Source organism: Takifugu rubripes, chromosome 20 (genome assembly GCF_901000725.2).
Source record: "Takifugu rubripes chromosome 20, fTakRub1.2, whole genome shotgun sequence".
NCBI lineage: Eukaryota > Metazoa > Chordata > Actinopteri > Tetraodontiformes > Tetraodontidae > Takifugu > Takifugu rubripes.
Genome location: NC_042304.1, coordinates 2,892,753 through 2,907,917, shown reverse-complemented (window position 1 = coordinate 2,907,917; position 15,165 = coordinate 2,892,753). Strand labels below are relative to the sequence as shown.

General features: G+C 41.4%; 1 protein-coding gene across 1 annotated transcript; it reads right to left on the bottom strand.

The window, feature by feature from the left end:
- Positions 1-281: 281 nt before the first annotated feature.
- On the bottom strand, positions 282-5,901 carry hs2st1b (heparan sulfate 2-O-sulfotransferase 1b). Its single transcript, XM_003973818.3, has 7 exons — positions 5,330-5,901; positions 4,538-4,770; positions 3,329-3,414; positions 2,246-2,384; positions 2,066-2,163; positions 1,819-1,976; positions 282-1,727 (listed from the first exon to the last, which is right to left on the bottom strand). The coding sequence occupies exons 1-7, from the start codon at positions 5,451-5,453 to the stop codon at positions 1,501-1,503; spliced, it is 1,065 nt and encodes a 354-aa protein (XP_003973867.2). The 5' UTR covers positions 5,454-5,901; the 3' UTR covers positions 282-1,500.
- Between the last annotated feature and the right edge of the window lie 9,264 nt (positions 5,902-15,165).

The following is a 15,165-nucleotide window of genomic DNA, read 5'->3' as shown; positions in this document are numbered from 1 at the left end:
AGTCAGCCTGCCAGTGTTTAGGGGGTGTTCATATGCATTCACTGCACTATTTTAATATTAAACGATAGTAGAATGATTTCTTCCTGAGAATTTAGAAAAAATAAATGCACATGTGAATTTGGAGGTAGTTAGCAGCAGTCAAATGTAGCTGAAAGTTTCAATCTTAAAAAGAAAGAGCCTCTAAAATGTAGAATGCACTTTGGTCACCGCACCGCTGTGCTCCAACAGTCACCTAACTTTCAACAAAGGCATCATCAGAGTCATTTAGACACGCCTCGACATGTTGTAAACCTGATGTTTATTTTGAAAAGTTTCTGTGCAATAAAAAAAAAAAATCAAATGAAACAGCAAATCACCGACAGCACATACGTGGAAACGTAGAGACGGCGGACCCACATCGTTTGAAGATGAATGCTTAACAACTGTTCTGGCTGGGACAGGATGCATTGTGGGAAATGTAGTTGACCTGCATTTGAGACCCCGTGGAACGGAACAAACAGTGGTCTACATCAAAATGGCTGATGTGTTGCCATATATGGGAAATCAAAGCGCTGCGACTGCTACACACACTGTAGTCAAACATATAGATTAGGACCCCAGTTAAAAACAAAGACACAACACCAGTGTTGTGTCTTTGTTTTCTCAAGTTACAATGATTTTATCTCATTTTTACATGACAGAGGACGTGAAAATCCATCTTTAACAATGACGTGTTGTATATCTAAGTAAACAATGGCACCAAACTAAGTGCCCGCTTAAATAAATCAATTACACTTTGAAAAAACAGCTCTTCAAAGCTCTACTCCAAAGTACATCAGTGGTGCATCAATGATCGTATCTACTTCCTGCTTTGATGAAGGCCATCATGAACCTAACAGACAAGCATATGTGCATACGTATGGACTGGGAGGAACAAGTTCTCCATAAAACACGACTGTGACACTGGAAAAGAAATGGTGTCCTCAAATATGGGAATAAAGGCACTATGAGTGGAAACCTCTTTATGTTAGAGAAACTAACCCAAACCCTGTTAATCCCTGTATGATACAGATTAGTAAACCTTTATGACAAATCAGCTTTGTTTTTTCTAAACTTCTCAGAGGAATTCAAAAATAGTAATTGCAATGATTCAGCCCATGGTTTTCCCATAGGATTTGGTCCAAACGTGCGCTCTGTTCCCCTTTACAGCTCTCTCCCTGTAGTTTGGAAGCAGGAACGTGTGCAAAACGATGCCAGCTTGACAGTTTCCATTCTCATTCCAATGATGCGGCGTCAATCCGGTCACTCTTCAGTCTGATGGTTCAATCATGGAAAGTTCTTAACTGCAGTGGAAGCTATTAAAAACAGACATAGTCCTTTTTAAAAAGAAACTATCAACAGTTCCATCTGAAGGAAGGAGATGCTGAAAGCTGAATTCCGCCGTGACATTCGGAAACTTTCTCCTAACCCTAACCCTACCAGTGTAAACGACCTCTCCACAGGAGATCCCTCCCGGGATCTTCAGTTAACTTTGGGATAAATCTTTTCATAGAAGAAGTTCTGCCCCAGGACGTAAAGCTCTCCGTCCTTCTCCCTGACGGCGTGGGCGCGCACAAACTGAAACTGTTCCAGGGCAAATTCATAAAACTCGTTCTCCATTTTCCAGATGTTGGACTGCTGCAGCTTGGCTGTTGTCTCTTTGGTGGGGGGCTTTTTTTCAGTGGTCTTTCGCAGATGAGACTTTTTACCTGGTGCGGAAGAAACAGAGTTGAAACGCAAAGCTGCTGTGGACGGATGAGGACGCAGGGCCACGTCCCTGCCTGTGTTACATCTCGCTACCTGTTTTGAAGAGTTCGGTGGCTCCTTTGAAGAAGCGAGGTAGCACCGCCTCCAGGATCATGATGAAGTCCTCCAGCTCCTCCGTCACTCCAACTAGCAGGTACTCATTCACCAAGTTGTACTTGGCCTGCTCCAGAGCCCACTTGCTGCCAGCATTCCTGAAAAATCATTCAAAAACCCAAACTGGTTAAAATCCTTGCACAACATGAACATTTGCCACTTTCAGATACACACAACAGCCGCTCACCAGCACTCTGAATGGTGGCCGCAGAAGAAGGGGATCTGCAGCCAGAGCTTCTCAGGAGCACAGTCGGAACCTCCTGATGACACACACTCGTCAAAGGTCTGAAAGGCAACATTCATATGATGAACAATAAACCTTGGACAGACAAAAATGCTGTGCGATGAGCTTGAGGAGCTTTAAAACCTTCTTGTCTCCCTGTTTCCGCCGTCGCAAACCTGGTCTGTAGTTATCTCCGAAGCGCAGGAAGTAATAATATGACACCAGGCGCTCAATAGGGTCACGTACCACATTTATATACATTGGCTTGACCTTTGCCCCATATCTACAGAAAGAATTAAGGAATAGATGGTTAAATGCAGCAAACAATGTCCTAAAACATAGGAGTCAAACTCTGGCTCGTGGGCCAAATTTGGCCCGCAATGTCATTATATTTGGCCCGCTAAGACATACCAATTGACTAATAAGCGACCTTATATGCTAATGCTAATTCTGGCACTACCCCTTTGAAAAATGATTAAAGGCAGAAAATAAGACCTTTCTGAACAGGTAGGAGGCAGAATATCTGTTTAGATATGTAAAAGACGGACCTGTCTGTCTTGTATGTGGAGCCAATGAGCATTACAAGGAGAACAACAACAGATGACACTATAAAACGCAACACCAAGACAAGCACAAGCGCCTGGAAATGACTCAAAGGTGCCAGAAAGTAGAAAAGATGAAAAGGCATTACATTTACATTACATGAACTTACAATGGGAAAAGATTACTGTTGAAATTTAAAAGAAATGATTTGAATTTCGATTTTGCATGTGTGCAATAATAAATTATATATTGTATTGTATTGTGTTAAGCTTCGCTTGTTCCATGTTCAGTTGTTGAGAGCAAAACTAGTTTGGGTCCGTATCAAAAGGAAGATTTCTTTCAATAAATATCAACGTTGGCCCGTGACTTTGTCCCGGTTTTGAATTTTGGCCCACTGGGTATTTGAGTTTGACACCTCTGTCCTAAAACGAGGCCCTCTTCCATCAGTAAAACGATGAACGTATGAAGGTGACATAATTCTGAGTGCTCTGATGCTTTGACCATTTGGATAATTACCTGTGATCCCTGAAATGATAGTGTCAGGTAAGATAAGGACAACAATGCATTTAATTAACACTGAAGCACAATCTGCAAATCAATAAAGGACCTGAATCTATCGCAGATAACTTTTTAATCAATTAATCCAGGTATTGACAATGTATGACAGGAGCTGAAAGGCTTTACTTTGAGAAGTCCAGATAAGCCACGTGGCCGTGGTAGAAGCCAGGCTTCATCTCTCTCCATGAGCTGATGTTGCTGACAAAACGCATCTGTAGGCAAAGAGGATGGAGATGAAGTATGGTGAACACAGAGAGAGAGAACAAACAAACCCACAGAAGGATGCACTCAAATTAGTTTGCTTTACTTTGTTCACTAGCAGAAAAGGAAAAGCCAATCTCTGCCGTATCAATACTCCCGGAGACATTTGGTCACTGAGTTGAGGTTTTTCTATATTCACCAATTGTAGACTTCACTTCTCTTATCTGAATGATAAAGAACTGTCCTGAACACGAGCTTTACTTTGTGTACAGCCTAAATTACACAAATTAGATGTGTCTAGGATTCATTTTATAACAAGCAGAGGTATAGCTTTATGTAGTTATTAGTTTCCACCCACTGCCTCTTTAGTCATGAACACGGCTTCATAACCACAGCGTTTAGCTAAATGAAATGGATTTGTTCTGATCGTTTCCCTATGAGTGTGTGTGTTATTATTATTATTATTTACTCTAGTTTAAACAGACATGATCAAATAGCAAACACAAATTAAAGCTCTGAGCCACCAACACTTTAAAACAATCACTGTTGTATGGGGGACAGGATCAAACTTTCTCCTCCATGCCTAAAGAAACTACGTACATGCAATACTGGATCATATTAAGAGTTAAATCATATAAAAGCTTTAAATGGAACTTCGGGGTTTGTTGAAAAAGGGTTTGAGCCTCGTTTTCTAGGATTTTATTATAGGTTCCTCCTCCCGCTGGTAGGATTGTAAGAAGTGAGATTAGACACATTCTAAAAGAGGACGTCTCAGAAGAGAAAACCTTTGATCACTTGCATTGTTCTGCGGTCCTCACTGACAGGTTGGAACACGTTCAGTGGATGAACAGAATGTACAGGACCTTCAACAGGACCCACAACAACTGTGTGGTGTATGAAAGACGTTTTGAGGTCTTTGGAGCGGCATTATGCAGGATTCAAAGCCATGTCATGTTTGTTTGAACACCTTTCATGCTTCCGCTAGTGCAGAGGCCTATTTTTAACAGTTCTGATTATCTCGTGATGCGATCAAAGTGCCGAAAAACCAAAGCGCCTCTGTTATGTCAATAGTCGGCGCCGTTATTTCAGTTCATTTTTAGTAGGTGCAGTGAAACTGCAACTTGCTCCTCTCACCTGATCCTGTAGAGACATGACAGGGTTGTTTTTGGTCGTATTGATGTGCAAGACATGAAAATGGTTCTTAGCACACAGATCATAAGCGATGTTAGTGAACGACGTGCTGCCTGTCTTGGGCACTCTGTTGTAGATGATGACCCTATCATCTTTGTCTGCCAGCAGAGGTAACTCGCGTCCACCATCTTCAGTGTGCCGTAGATCAGCAATGTCGTGTATGGTAACCGTACGTTCTGCAGAGATGGAAATAACCAGTCAGTGAGGAGATCCTCAGATCAGATCCACATTGTCAGAAAATAGGCCAGCAACCCGGATTCCACCCCAGACGTGACAGTGGCTGGTGTGTGTGGGACATTATGTGCCATCTACGTCATCACGCGGAGGGTGCACGTATGCCTGAAGGCAGGTCGACCCCTGTAGGTTCCTCACAGGGCCTATGTGAGCATTTGTGGGTTCGGTACCTTGCTCAAGAGTTCCTACTCAGTGCTCTAAGGAGGTGCTGGTACCTTCCCCTACTACCAGAACACCGTCCAGGTTTTATCCATACTAGGCTTGAACCAAGAACCCTCGCTCCTCAGCCCAATCCATCAGACAAATCTGTTTCATTCATTAGGATTTGGGAGGATTCAAGTGTTTTGAGCAGCACACATTTGATAGAGGATGTCATCAGCTAGTAAATATTGCAACTATTAAGTTATTCTATTAAGAAAACAATGCTTAAAACCCTACTTGTGAATGACCATATAAAGAGCTTTTGAAAATCATTTTAAAAACCATGCTGCGATATCTTACCCAGTCTGGCTCTGGAGTCCTCCAGTTTCTGGATCTGGTTCTCAATAAAGAGCATCGCCACTCCGAACGTCAGAACTGCCATAAGCTGGAATTTGTGCGACATCATGATCCTTGAAATCCCCATCAAACAGCCACGATCAGACCCCAGAGACGACCCCACTGTTGACTGCTGAGTCCAGAACAGACCAGAGTTTAGGCCTTTGACCAGACAATCTTAGTGATCCAATTAAAACATGGTTCCAAGTCTTAGCGGTTCAGTGCTATTTCTTGGCGTAGAATGGCATTTTCAGGGGAAATTAGTGCAAGCCGAAACAAATACGTTAGCTTTTCTGCTAACTTCTACCAAAAGCTCATGTTATCGTTATTCCAAACATAAGAGAAAAAAATGTCAAAAAAGTCGGGTCTGGGATTTTTTTTTTAATGTTCGCGTTGCCCTATTAAGTAAAATATACCACAAAAGTAGGAATAAAACAAAACAACAAATTTTGTTTTAATAGTTAATTCCTGTTCCCAGAAGCTTGTTATGGAAAAATGCATCTCGTCCTCGTTCTTCTTCTACTACTAGTTTTTGGACTTCCTCCTCTTCTTCGTGGGAAACAAGTAAGTAAAAGTGTAAAAATGTTCCGTCACTGCCACCTATCGCCTCGGAGTAACTAATACCAGTACGTCCTCTCAATTTCTTATTGCTTTTTTCGTATTAAATTTATTTTATCACGCCAGTGGTTTTGCTAATTTATGACTATGCAGACATCATCATTTACACGGTTAGTAAACATTTGCCTTGTAACTTGAGTTAAACCTTGACTTGTAACTTGAGTTATCTGTAATTCACTTTTAAATATGTACAGTATCATTTCTCTAGCCTGCAAAGACATCTCCATCTGCTTGCCTAAATCCTGTTTTTTGATGTAGCGCCTCAGAATCACCCACATATTTTATTAACAATTAACTTTAAAAATGAACCCTGCCAGCATATGGCAAACAAAGACAAACAACCGTTCACACTCGCATTCACGTCAAAAGAATGAAAGGAAGCTGGAGAGGGCAGAGAACCCATGTGGACATGAAGAGAACATGCAAACTCAAGTCAACACAGAAAAGCCCCTGACGCCACAAAATATGATCCCAGAATCTTCTTGCAGCGAGGCTGGGTGACATCTGATTCATCCCTGGACGTTGACAGTGGCCCATTTGAATGAATGCTAAATAAACCCCTCAGATAACTGCATATCTGTTGTGAGGTGACAAAGAGAACAGGCTCCCATGGTATTTTCAGAGTTCTGCTCGGCATTTCAGGCCTAGTTTACAAACTGTCCTGCGTTGAATGGCAAAGTTTGTGTTGCCTTTTATTCTCCTGTAGACACAGAGATGGCGTTTTGGGCAGCAACACTTGTGAATACGGTCGACCGAGTGGGATTCTCTTCGAGCAGTTAGCGACTGCTGTCACCCCAATGAGGCAAAGGAAATGGTTTTCTGTTTTAAAATATTGTGGTGGTAATGCATTTATTATTCAGTAGATGGAGTCAGAGGGTTGAAGAAAAACACAAATCAGCAACACACCAAACTAGACGTCTTTTAGTTGAAGCAAAATTTATTGCAAGCAGAACGGAATTTTATATGTTTCCAAATGGGAGAAAAAAGAGGGAGAAAAGGGTAGAAAAAAGAGAAACCCCAGTGGAAGAGTGTGAAAGAGAATGAGGCATCCATCAAAGATGCTGTTATTTGGCTTTGTTACCCTGAAACAAAAGGAAAATTAATTTATTTATCACATGGAGCTGGAAGGCTTGTGATAGCAGGTAAACGTCGATGACCTGTGCTTTGTCTACTGATGGCCCTGCAAGGATAAACAACAACACAAAATGTAGAGTTTGTTTATTTGTCTGCTTTGAGATATACTCATTCATAAGCTGAGAGGGGAAAATCTAATTAATTTTTTGTAACAAACAGAAATTATGATGGCTTTGAACAGATAGTGCATGCCAAACCAATTCTGGGGAAATGATGGAGAAAGCCATGTAGCAAATAAGAAAAAAAATTGTAAATGAAAATATAGATTATTTCAACAAACATATCATTATGAACAAGATGAGGCAACATGTAGGAAAAAGTACTGAAGTATAAGTCATCATTCAGGGGATGTACTCTATTCAAGACTTAAGCCTTTAAGACCTTACGTACAATATGCTCTACATCCAGTTGGGAAGTAATTCAGCTGTTAGCTACAGAATGTGGAGATGTACTTTACAATGTCTAGCTCTTCGCTAAAGCTTGTGCTTGCTCAGCCAAGCTTTAGAAGTCTCATCAAATTTCCATTTCATTCCAAAAACACACCATGTTTTCTGCAACTGACTGCACTTTTTGGAGTGTGTGTGTGTGGAGGGGGGGGTGGGGGTGGGGGGGGGGGGGGTGTAAAGAACCTCTCTGGCCTAAAACCCTCCCACAATATTCTTAATCCAACATTTGAAGGAAATTTCAAATGTCACCAGACCCGTGACTTCTAGCATCCAGAACCAGAATATGTCAAAAAAAAAAAATGTGTGAAGATTAAGATTCCATTTCTCTGGTGCAGAGCGAGTGGAATTTAAAGCTACAGTTAAAAATATACCTAAAATTCCTTTAAATTTACATCACTAAAATTTACAAAACAACAGCAAATGTCAATAATTGAAAGCGGGGACATAAATCCTGTGGGAACCTTAGGAACACAAGCGTCACATTAAAGCCAGTAAACCTCAAATATGAACGTGTGCAAGGGTCAATATTTTATTCAGGATTTAGGAACTAATAGTGAGTCCTTCCTGAAGCAGACAGCATAATTAAATGTCATTTACTCTGACTTTGTTCAGAAAATCAGAAAAGTTCAGTGACAAAACTCAAAGAAACATTTCCACACCAACTTCATATTTTGAACTTGGGTGAATAACTCCATTATCAGTCTGGGTATAATAGGAAAAGACAGTAAAGAGATGTGCTGTGTGATCAAAGGCTTGCTCAGAAAATTGGAGAAAAATGCCCCATTTATTCTCTTTCACATTTTGGGTGCCGGGACGTGTTTTTGTAACCGTAATCAGTGCAGTACCGCTAGCGGACACTAGATGGGGGAGTGAGTGCGGACAAGAACAAATGTTTTTGAGCATGATAAGAAGGCCTTTGACACAGCATGGTCTGACTGAACAGACTGGGAGGGGGGAACAAAAGAAAAAAACAAGAGAAGGCCAATAAGGATTATCTTATCTATTCATTTTTGGGCTCCCTTGATGAAAACATGATTACAAATTGTCTCCTGATGATGACAAATTGTACAAATAAGTCTCATCTGAAAGAGTAAACAGTATCTGGACAGTGAGCGCGACACCACATGCTCTTTTTTTTCGCTCTCTCCTAGGCACACACACGCACTCACGCAAACAGAGAGCAAGAGGCAGACGGAGAAAGACAGAGACTCATACAGACTGCTATCTTTGAAGAATGAGACAAAACTTCAAAAATCCCTGAGCAATTAACCAATCACAGCCCAGCAGGACAGTGTGACAGAGTGCACACATCATTGGTCGACAGGCTCACATCCGTTATGCTTTCAGCAGGGCGAGATCTAAATTAGAGAGCCAATTAACTCTGCTAATAGCCCTCTCCCATTTAATCTTGAAGACAATGGGGATTGAAGAAGAAGCTTTTACAATATCCTCTTCCTGCCACCATTCTGAGAGTCTGCGTTTGCCTTCTTGTTTTCACTTCAATTAGCCAAGTGCTTTCTATGATTAAGTACCCATAATTATTTTTCAATTAAGGCTTTGATCTGGTGTGTACTGTATACAGCTCCTTAGCGTGCATGGAAGAATAAGGATGAAACAGTAAATTTGTTCCCTTCTGTGTAGCGAGATGAGGGTGCAAGTGAGATTAAGCTGGCAGAGCTGCCTGGGGACGCTGCTGCCGACACACAACTTGATCAAACATTAACAAGATCACTGCAGCACAAGCCTGAGCCAAGGTACTTATAGGGTTAGCTTGAACTTCACACATGGTGTTCTCCACTTTAAACATGGTCAAACTGCTTTTTTCTTTCGCAACATAAAGAATAAAAATTGCTATGTAGGTAAATTATCTGTGGCATATCTATGATTCTTAATAGGGAACTTACTATTAGGATTGCAGAATACTCCTACGCCTGATTAAATGTGGCAAGCACAAGGATAAATTTATTAGTAATTACAAACAACTGGCTTCAAGTACAGTCACAACTAGTGTCTTGCTCTGTGCTTACATTCTATAATATATATCAATGATGAAAATTCATATATTAGAAAAGTTTCTAACCCACCACAGCGTGAGGTGAAGCAGCAGCAGCAGAATGGACGCGCAGGAGGAAATCTTATCTTTTTGGCACAACATGGCAGACCACAGAGGAGCGAGGCTTCTTCTTTGATGGGAAGATGTGCAATTAATGAGACCCGTACAACAATAATAACTCTGATACCTTAAATTGCCATTACTATTGACAATGGATAATATTATAGGACTAATGATGACACAAGTGTGGAGGAGGCTGTAAAAGATGCGACACATCTAATGAGAGAAACAGAGAAAAGAGAGAGAAAGGGGCAGGTAGAGAGACGTCCAAACCCAGGAATATTTTCAAACATTAGCTGGTAACACATCAGTCTATGGACACATAGCACATAAGAACTGCATCCTTTGCTGTAGACGGAGCAAAGGTCACCCCTCAGGGAAGAAATCAGGTCGTACCACAGACATACAGTTTTTATGTTGAGCTGCTACAGAGAGGCCACAGAGCTAATACTGCTGACCTGTGGTGTATTCTGGCTTATTTATTTATTTATTTATAAAATCTTGCTTTACTTCTTGAAGGAAATCATTTTTATTTTTATTTTTTGGCTCAAATGAGACGGATCAAACCTTCCTAGGAGTCACATGGAGCTGGGTCTTCATTTCTACCTACAGCAGAACCCTTTATGGACCATAACCTGGATACGTGAAAGTCTTCATTCTTAACATTTAAACGAATAAAAAAAACCCAGGAACACCAGTAAACTACAGGAAATCTGTTTGATAAGGCTGTTTTTGCCAGTAATGAATAACATCGATCTAAATAGTAGAAAGCCGCTAAACTCTACCAGACATTAAGTGCTCCTCAGAGTGGACTACGATGATGTAGTTTTATCATTTATGAATAATCACGAAGATTTTGCAACAACATAAGTGTATCTGTGTGTGTGTGTGTGTGTGTGAGTATGCAGCACCTCTAATAAGAAGACATTTAATTGATATAGTTCTCCTCAACCCCACCTTCAAATTCCTATTAAAAGTTTTGAACAAAATGGAGCATTTGTTACATTTGTGAGCCTCTCATTCGTCGGGCTCTGTGTTTTTGAACCACTCTAACAGAGGGGGTACGTCAGAAATCCACTGAGAGGCCAGTAATTAACTCCTTTACTGTAATTAAAACACTAAACTCTCTTCGGGGCGTGGGGGCTCCTAATGAGTTGTGACATGTTCTCAGTGTACCTGAAACTGTACGTTCTCTGTGCGTGTAGTCCACAACGACGAAGCTAATACTGCAAAAGAAAGGGGAAAGAAGAAGCTTTTATTGCCCCAGAACGGTAGTGACTGGGGGTGGGAGGGGTGGGGTATCGGGCACAGGAGGAGGGGGTTAGGAATTGTGTCTGAAACATTTGGTTTGACCTCCTCTCTCACCCATCCATCAGGCGGGCTGGCTCATTATTCTAACTAGCCAGTTCTTTTCTTCTGTTGCGGGACACCATCAGCTGCAATCTGCATGCCAATTATCGGCCAGACCCCCTGATACCCCTGCATGGAAAATGATCTGTCAAGAAAAAAAAATAGAAAATGTGAGAAGCCTTTTACACTGTAGGCCCAATCCCCCCCCCACATCCCCCAACCCCTCCACACCCCACCCCTGCTTTACTCTCGATTCCCCTCTCCGCTCTCCTGTACAGTAGTGACAGGCCTTCTTGGAAAATTAATCTATGGAAAGAGAAGGGGGAAAAAATTATAAATGTTACTATTCTCCCACTCCGGCCGCTCAGTTCTTTGGGCTCCGGAGGGCAGGGGAAGTGGAGTTTGTGATAATTGCCAGGCAGGGAGGGTGGTTAGGGGGGAGGGGGGGGTGATAACAAAGAGACACTCCTCCATTGAATGTTCCACTAAAGGGCATGAGGAGCGGTCACAAGACGACCATCTCGCTGCTTTAGCTCCCAGGTAGGCTCCCAATTTCATTCATTCGCATCATTTCATTGTCAAATTACAGACGGGGGAGCAGCTGGTCCTCATTGCTCTCATGACCTTTTTTGCTGGTAGGACCAAGCATAAAGAAATATCATGTCATTTGGCCATTTTGGTAATCTCTATAACAACCTGAACTCTACCTGAGTCACATAAACAATGTCTGAAAGTCAAAATCATGGCTGCTATGTTAAACCAGTGGGTCATGTTCCAAATTCTGTAGCAGTGTGCCACTCTAATCTTTGGGAGTCTTTCGCTCACAAATCCTTCACAGTTTTATTTAAATATCTCATTAAAATCCCAGGCTGTGTGAGGAAGCTCACTGGCGGAATGGTTGTATTCCCACGTCTCGCCCAGTTACTGCTGGGATAGATTCCAGCACCAAGTGACCCTCAGGTGCCTGACAATACTGCAATAGGGCGGTTCATTCTGAAATGGTGGATAAAAGGCTCTGGATCAGGGTGCCTCCTTTACCTTACAGCTGTCACACAGGTATGAAAATGTATAGAAGTGGCAAGATCAGGCCCAGAATCTTTAGATCTGTCACCAGCCGCTCTGGTCAGGCTAGTGCAAAAACAAAAAGTTCCTAAGTTTTAAGACGAGGGTTTGCAATGGTTCATGCGAGGAAGGAACTCGGGCCTCTTCACACCAAATGAAACCGTCAGTATTGAAGAAACTATGAGCACATTTTTAGGGCACTGACTTTGGAATCCAATATGGTTTGGGCCACACAAGAGTCCTGAAGCATTAAAGTAGCTCCTTCTCTTCAATACAGGTTGTTCAATTATGGAGAAGCACAAATCCAATAAGGTGGATTTCCTGCTGGAAGTGGTCATAAAACACATTTGTTCTGGTCACATCTGACGGTGTATGAATCATAACACAGACAACAAAGTGATTGAATTCATTTTGCTCACTGTTAATTAGACCAGCCTCTCTCATTCCATTTAAATGACAGAGGCCGGACAGGAAATAAGGCTGACATAACGAACATTTCCTCCTAGCTAGTCTCTCCTCCATCTGTCCTTCCAATTTCTCATCCTTCAAGGGTTGGGGTATCATGTCACAGCTACCCACCGATAGAGGTCATCCTAACATTTGAGTATCAGGTTTGTGGTGTTGTCCATGAAAAATGCACAAGCCCAGATCCAAATAAAGTCACATCAGAGCACATCAGATATGTGGTAAATCATGGAAATAATAAGGTGAATAATGTCTCTTTATTTAAGCAAGATATTGGCAAATATAGATCTAAGACAACTAATATAAAATAGCTAGAAAACGATGGTACTGTTGTGGTTTAAGGGATCAAACTAAGTAATATAATCATGACAACACATGAACAAAGTTACACTTTGCTATCTGTCTGTAAAGCCAAATCCCTGTTGTCCTTTCTTTAGGAGATGAGGCAATGAATCTGTGAGAATGACATTTGAGGGAAGAACTCACAAAGCCAACCTGATCCTGATTTCAAGCACAAAGAAGAGCAGCACTGAAGCCAGCGGAGAACAGTCACTCTGAAGAAGGAGCGGAGAATTGGGTTTGCTCTGTCTGCCTTTGTGCTGCATGTGTGTGAGCTTTGATTAAAGACAGAAGATTCTTTAAGCACATTAGGGCCATTTTGTCCAATTGTTTCACGCCCTCTTCCTTATCCACCCACACAAGAGATACCGGCTGCAGCACAAAGTGATGCTCACCCGCTTTACTGTGCACTATCACAGCGCGCAGACCCAGTGCAGACACAAACATACCAGGACCAGAGAAAATATGCTCAAGTGCTCATAGAAAAAGCAGGAAGAAAGTGAAATCAATATTATACATAGGGAGCGGATGCAGAATATTTGGGGCCTCGAATTCTATGTATCTTTAAGTAATCATCAAAAATGAAACAAAAATTGCATCCAGAGTTCTGTGTAATGCTAAATGTTTTAATACTCAAAGCTGTAGCAGCACTGATACGGTCAGTAATTGATATGTCGAAGTGCTTGAAACCCACTTCACTTGCCTGCAGTGCATTTGTGTAAAATATATGCCGCATTAAACTAACAGCAGATGCATTTCATTTGCAATCGTTCCCTGAATTCACAAGTCGCTGGGTCTGACACAGAAGTGCAGTGAACAAAACTGCATTTCAATATTCAAAGAAAAGAGAGAAACGACTCTGTTAGCATAGTCACTGAGAGAGCGGAACCCCAGCCAGCCAGCCACCATACCCTCCAGTAATAATTAAGAATCCTGTCGCTAAGTTGTCAGTAGTCAATTACACCTCCTGTTCACTTGGGCACACGATCTGACTGTGAGCAATGCGAAGACACTGAAGCTGTCATCAGAGATGGAAAAAGAAGGAAAATGACTGAAATGAAGATTACTGTGGAGTGGGGATTTTGAGCAGGGTTTAACAGTCTCTGTCAGGAGGTGAGTGCTGAATGCGAGTGACCGTACGCCCTCCCAAACATGAAACCATTATTGCCGATTACACAGAATGGGGACTTTGGTGGTACATTAATTGAAGCTTTGGCTTGCATCAGTTTCCAATTACTTTTATGCTAGCCTACGGTTAATGCAGTGACAAAGGATGGCAGAAGTGCACCGCACAGACGGAGGAATGGACATGAAAGGGGGGGATTTTTCTTGTCAGTGAATGTGAATTAAGTTGACTGAAGGAGGCAAAATGGCCCAAATGCCTCTCCTCTAAGTACACTTATGGATACACCACTGACTGCAAATGGTACGGACAACAGGTTTTGGCCCAATACCAACAACTAGAGACATATAATGCAAAATTTAAATAAATGGAAATGAAAAAAGCTTTATTTCATATACTTTAATACAGTGGTCCCCAAACTCCGGCCCGTGGGCCGGATACGGCCCGCCTCCACATTTGGTCCGGCCCCCTGAATAATACCAGAAAGCATTTTGATTTTTTTTTATTATGTGTATTTGTATTTGATCATAACGTTGGACTTTAGAGACTGCTCATATGAGTCATTTAAGTAAGAGATTCTGCTCTGACAACTAAGATGAACTTGGACCTGTTAAGATTGTGCACGGCACAACAGAAAGTTTATGTCCCATGGACTTTTTTTAATGGGTTATTTGGTTATTATTTATTTCTTAAATAGTGTTATTTATTTCCTGACTTTTGTTCTGTGAAGAATACAGAAAGGGTTATTTGATTTTGCTTTCTTGAAAACAATACATTTTACGTTTAGGCACTCCTGCAATCCTCACACTTTTTGTGTTACAAACTGACCCCGGCCCCTTATCAGAGAAGGGAAAAGTTCTTTATTGTTTCTTTAATTTGACAATGAACACAATGTTCAGATGAAGAGGAAACACAACACCAACACAAATAATGAACTCTGTTGGAGACATTATTAGCTAACACTAAACTACTAGTGTTTGGAAATGCTCAGCAGACACCAAAGTTAAACACTGTAAACATGTAAAACATCTTCATTTGCCTTTACTACGGCATAGTTGAAAGGAAGGAAAGATTTTTCATGACCTATTTTGGCTCAGTGATTTTTTTTTTTTAAATCTTGAAACCGACTATTGAGCAGGCCATGTTTAAT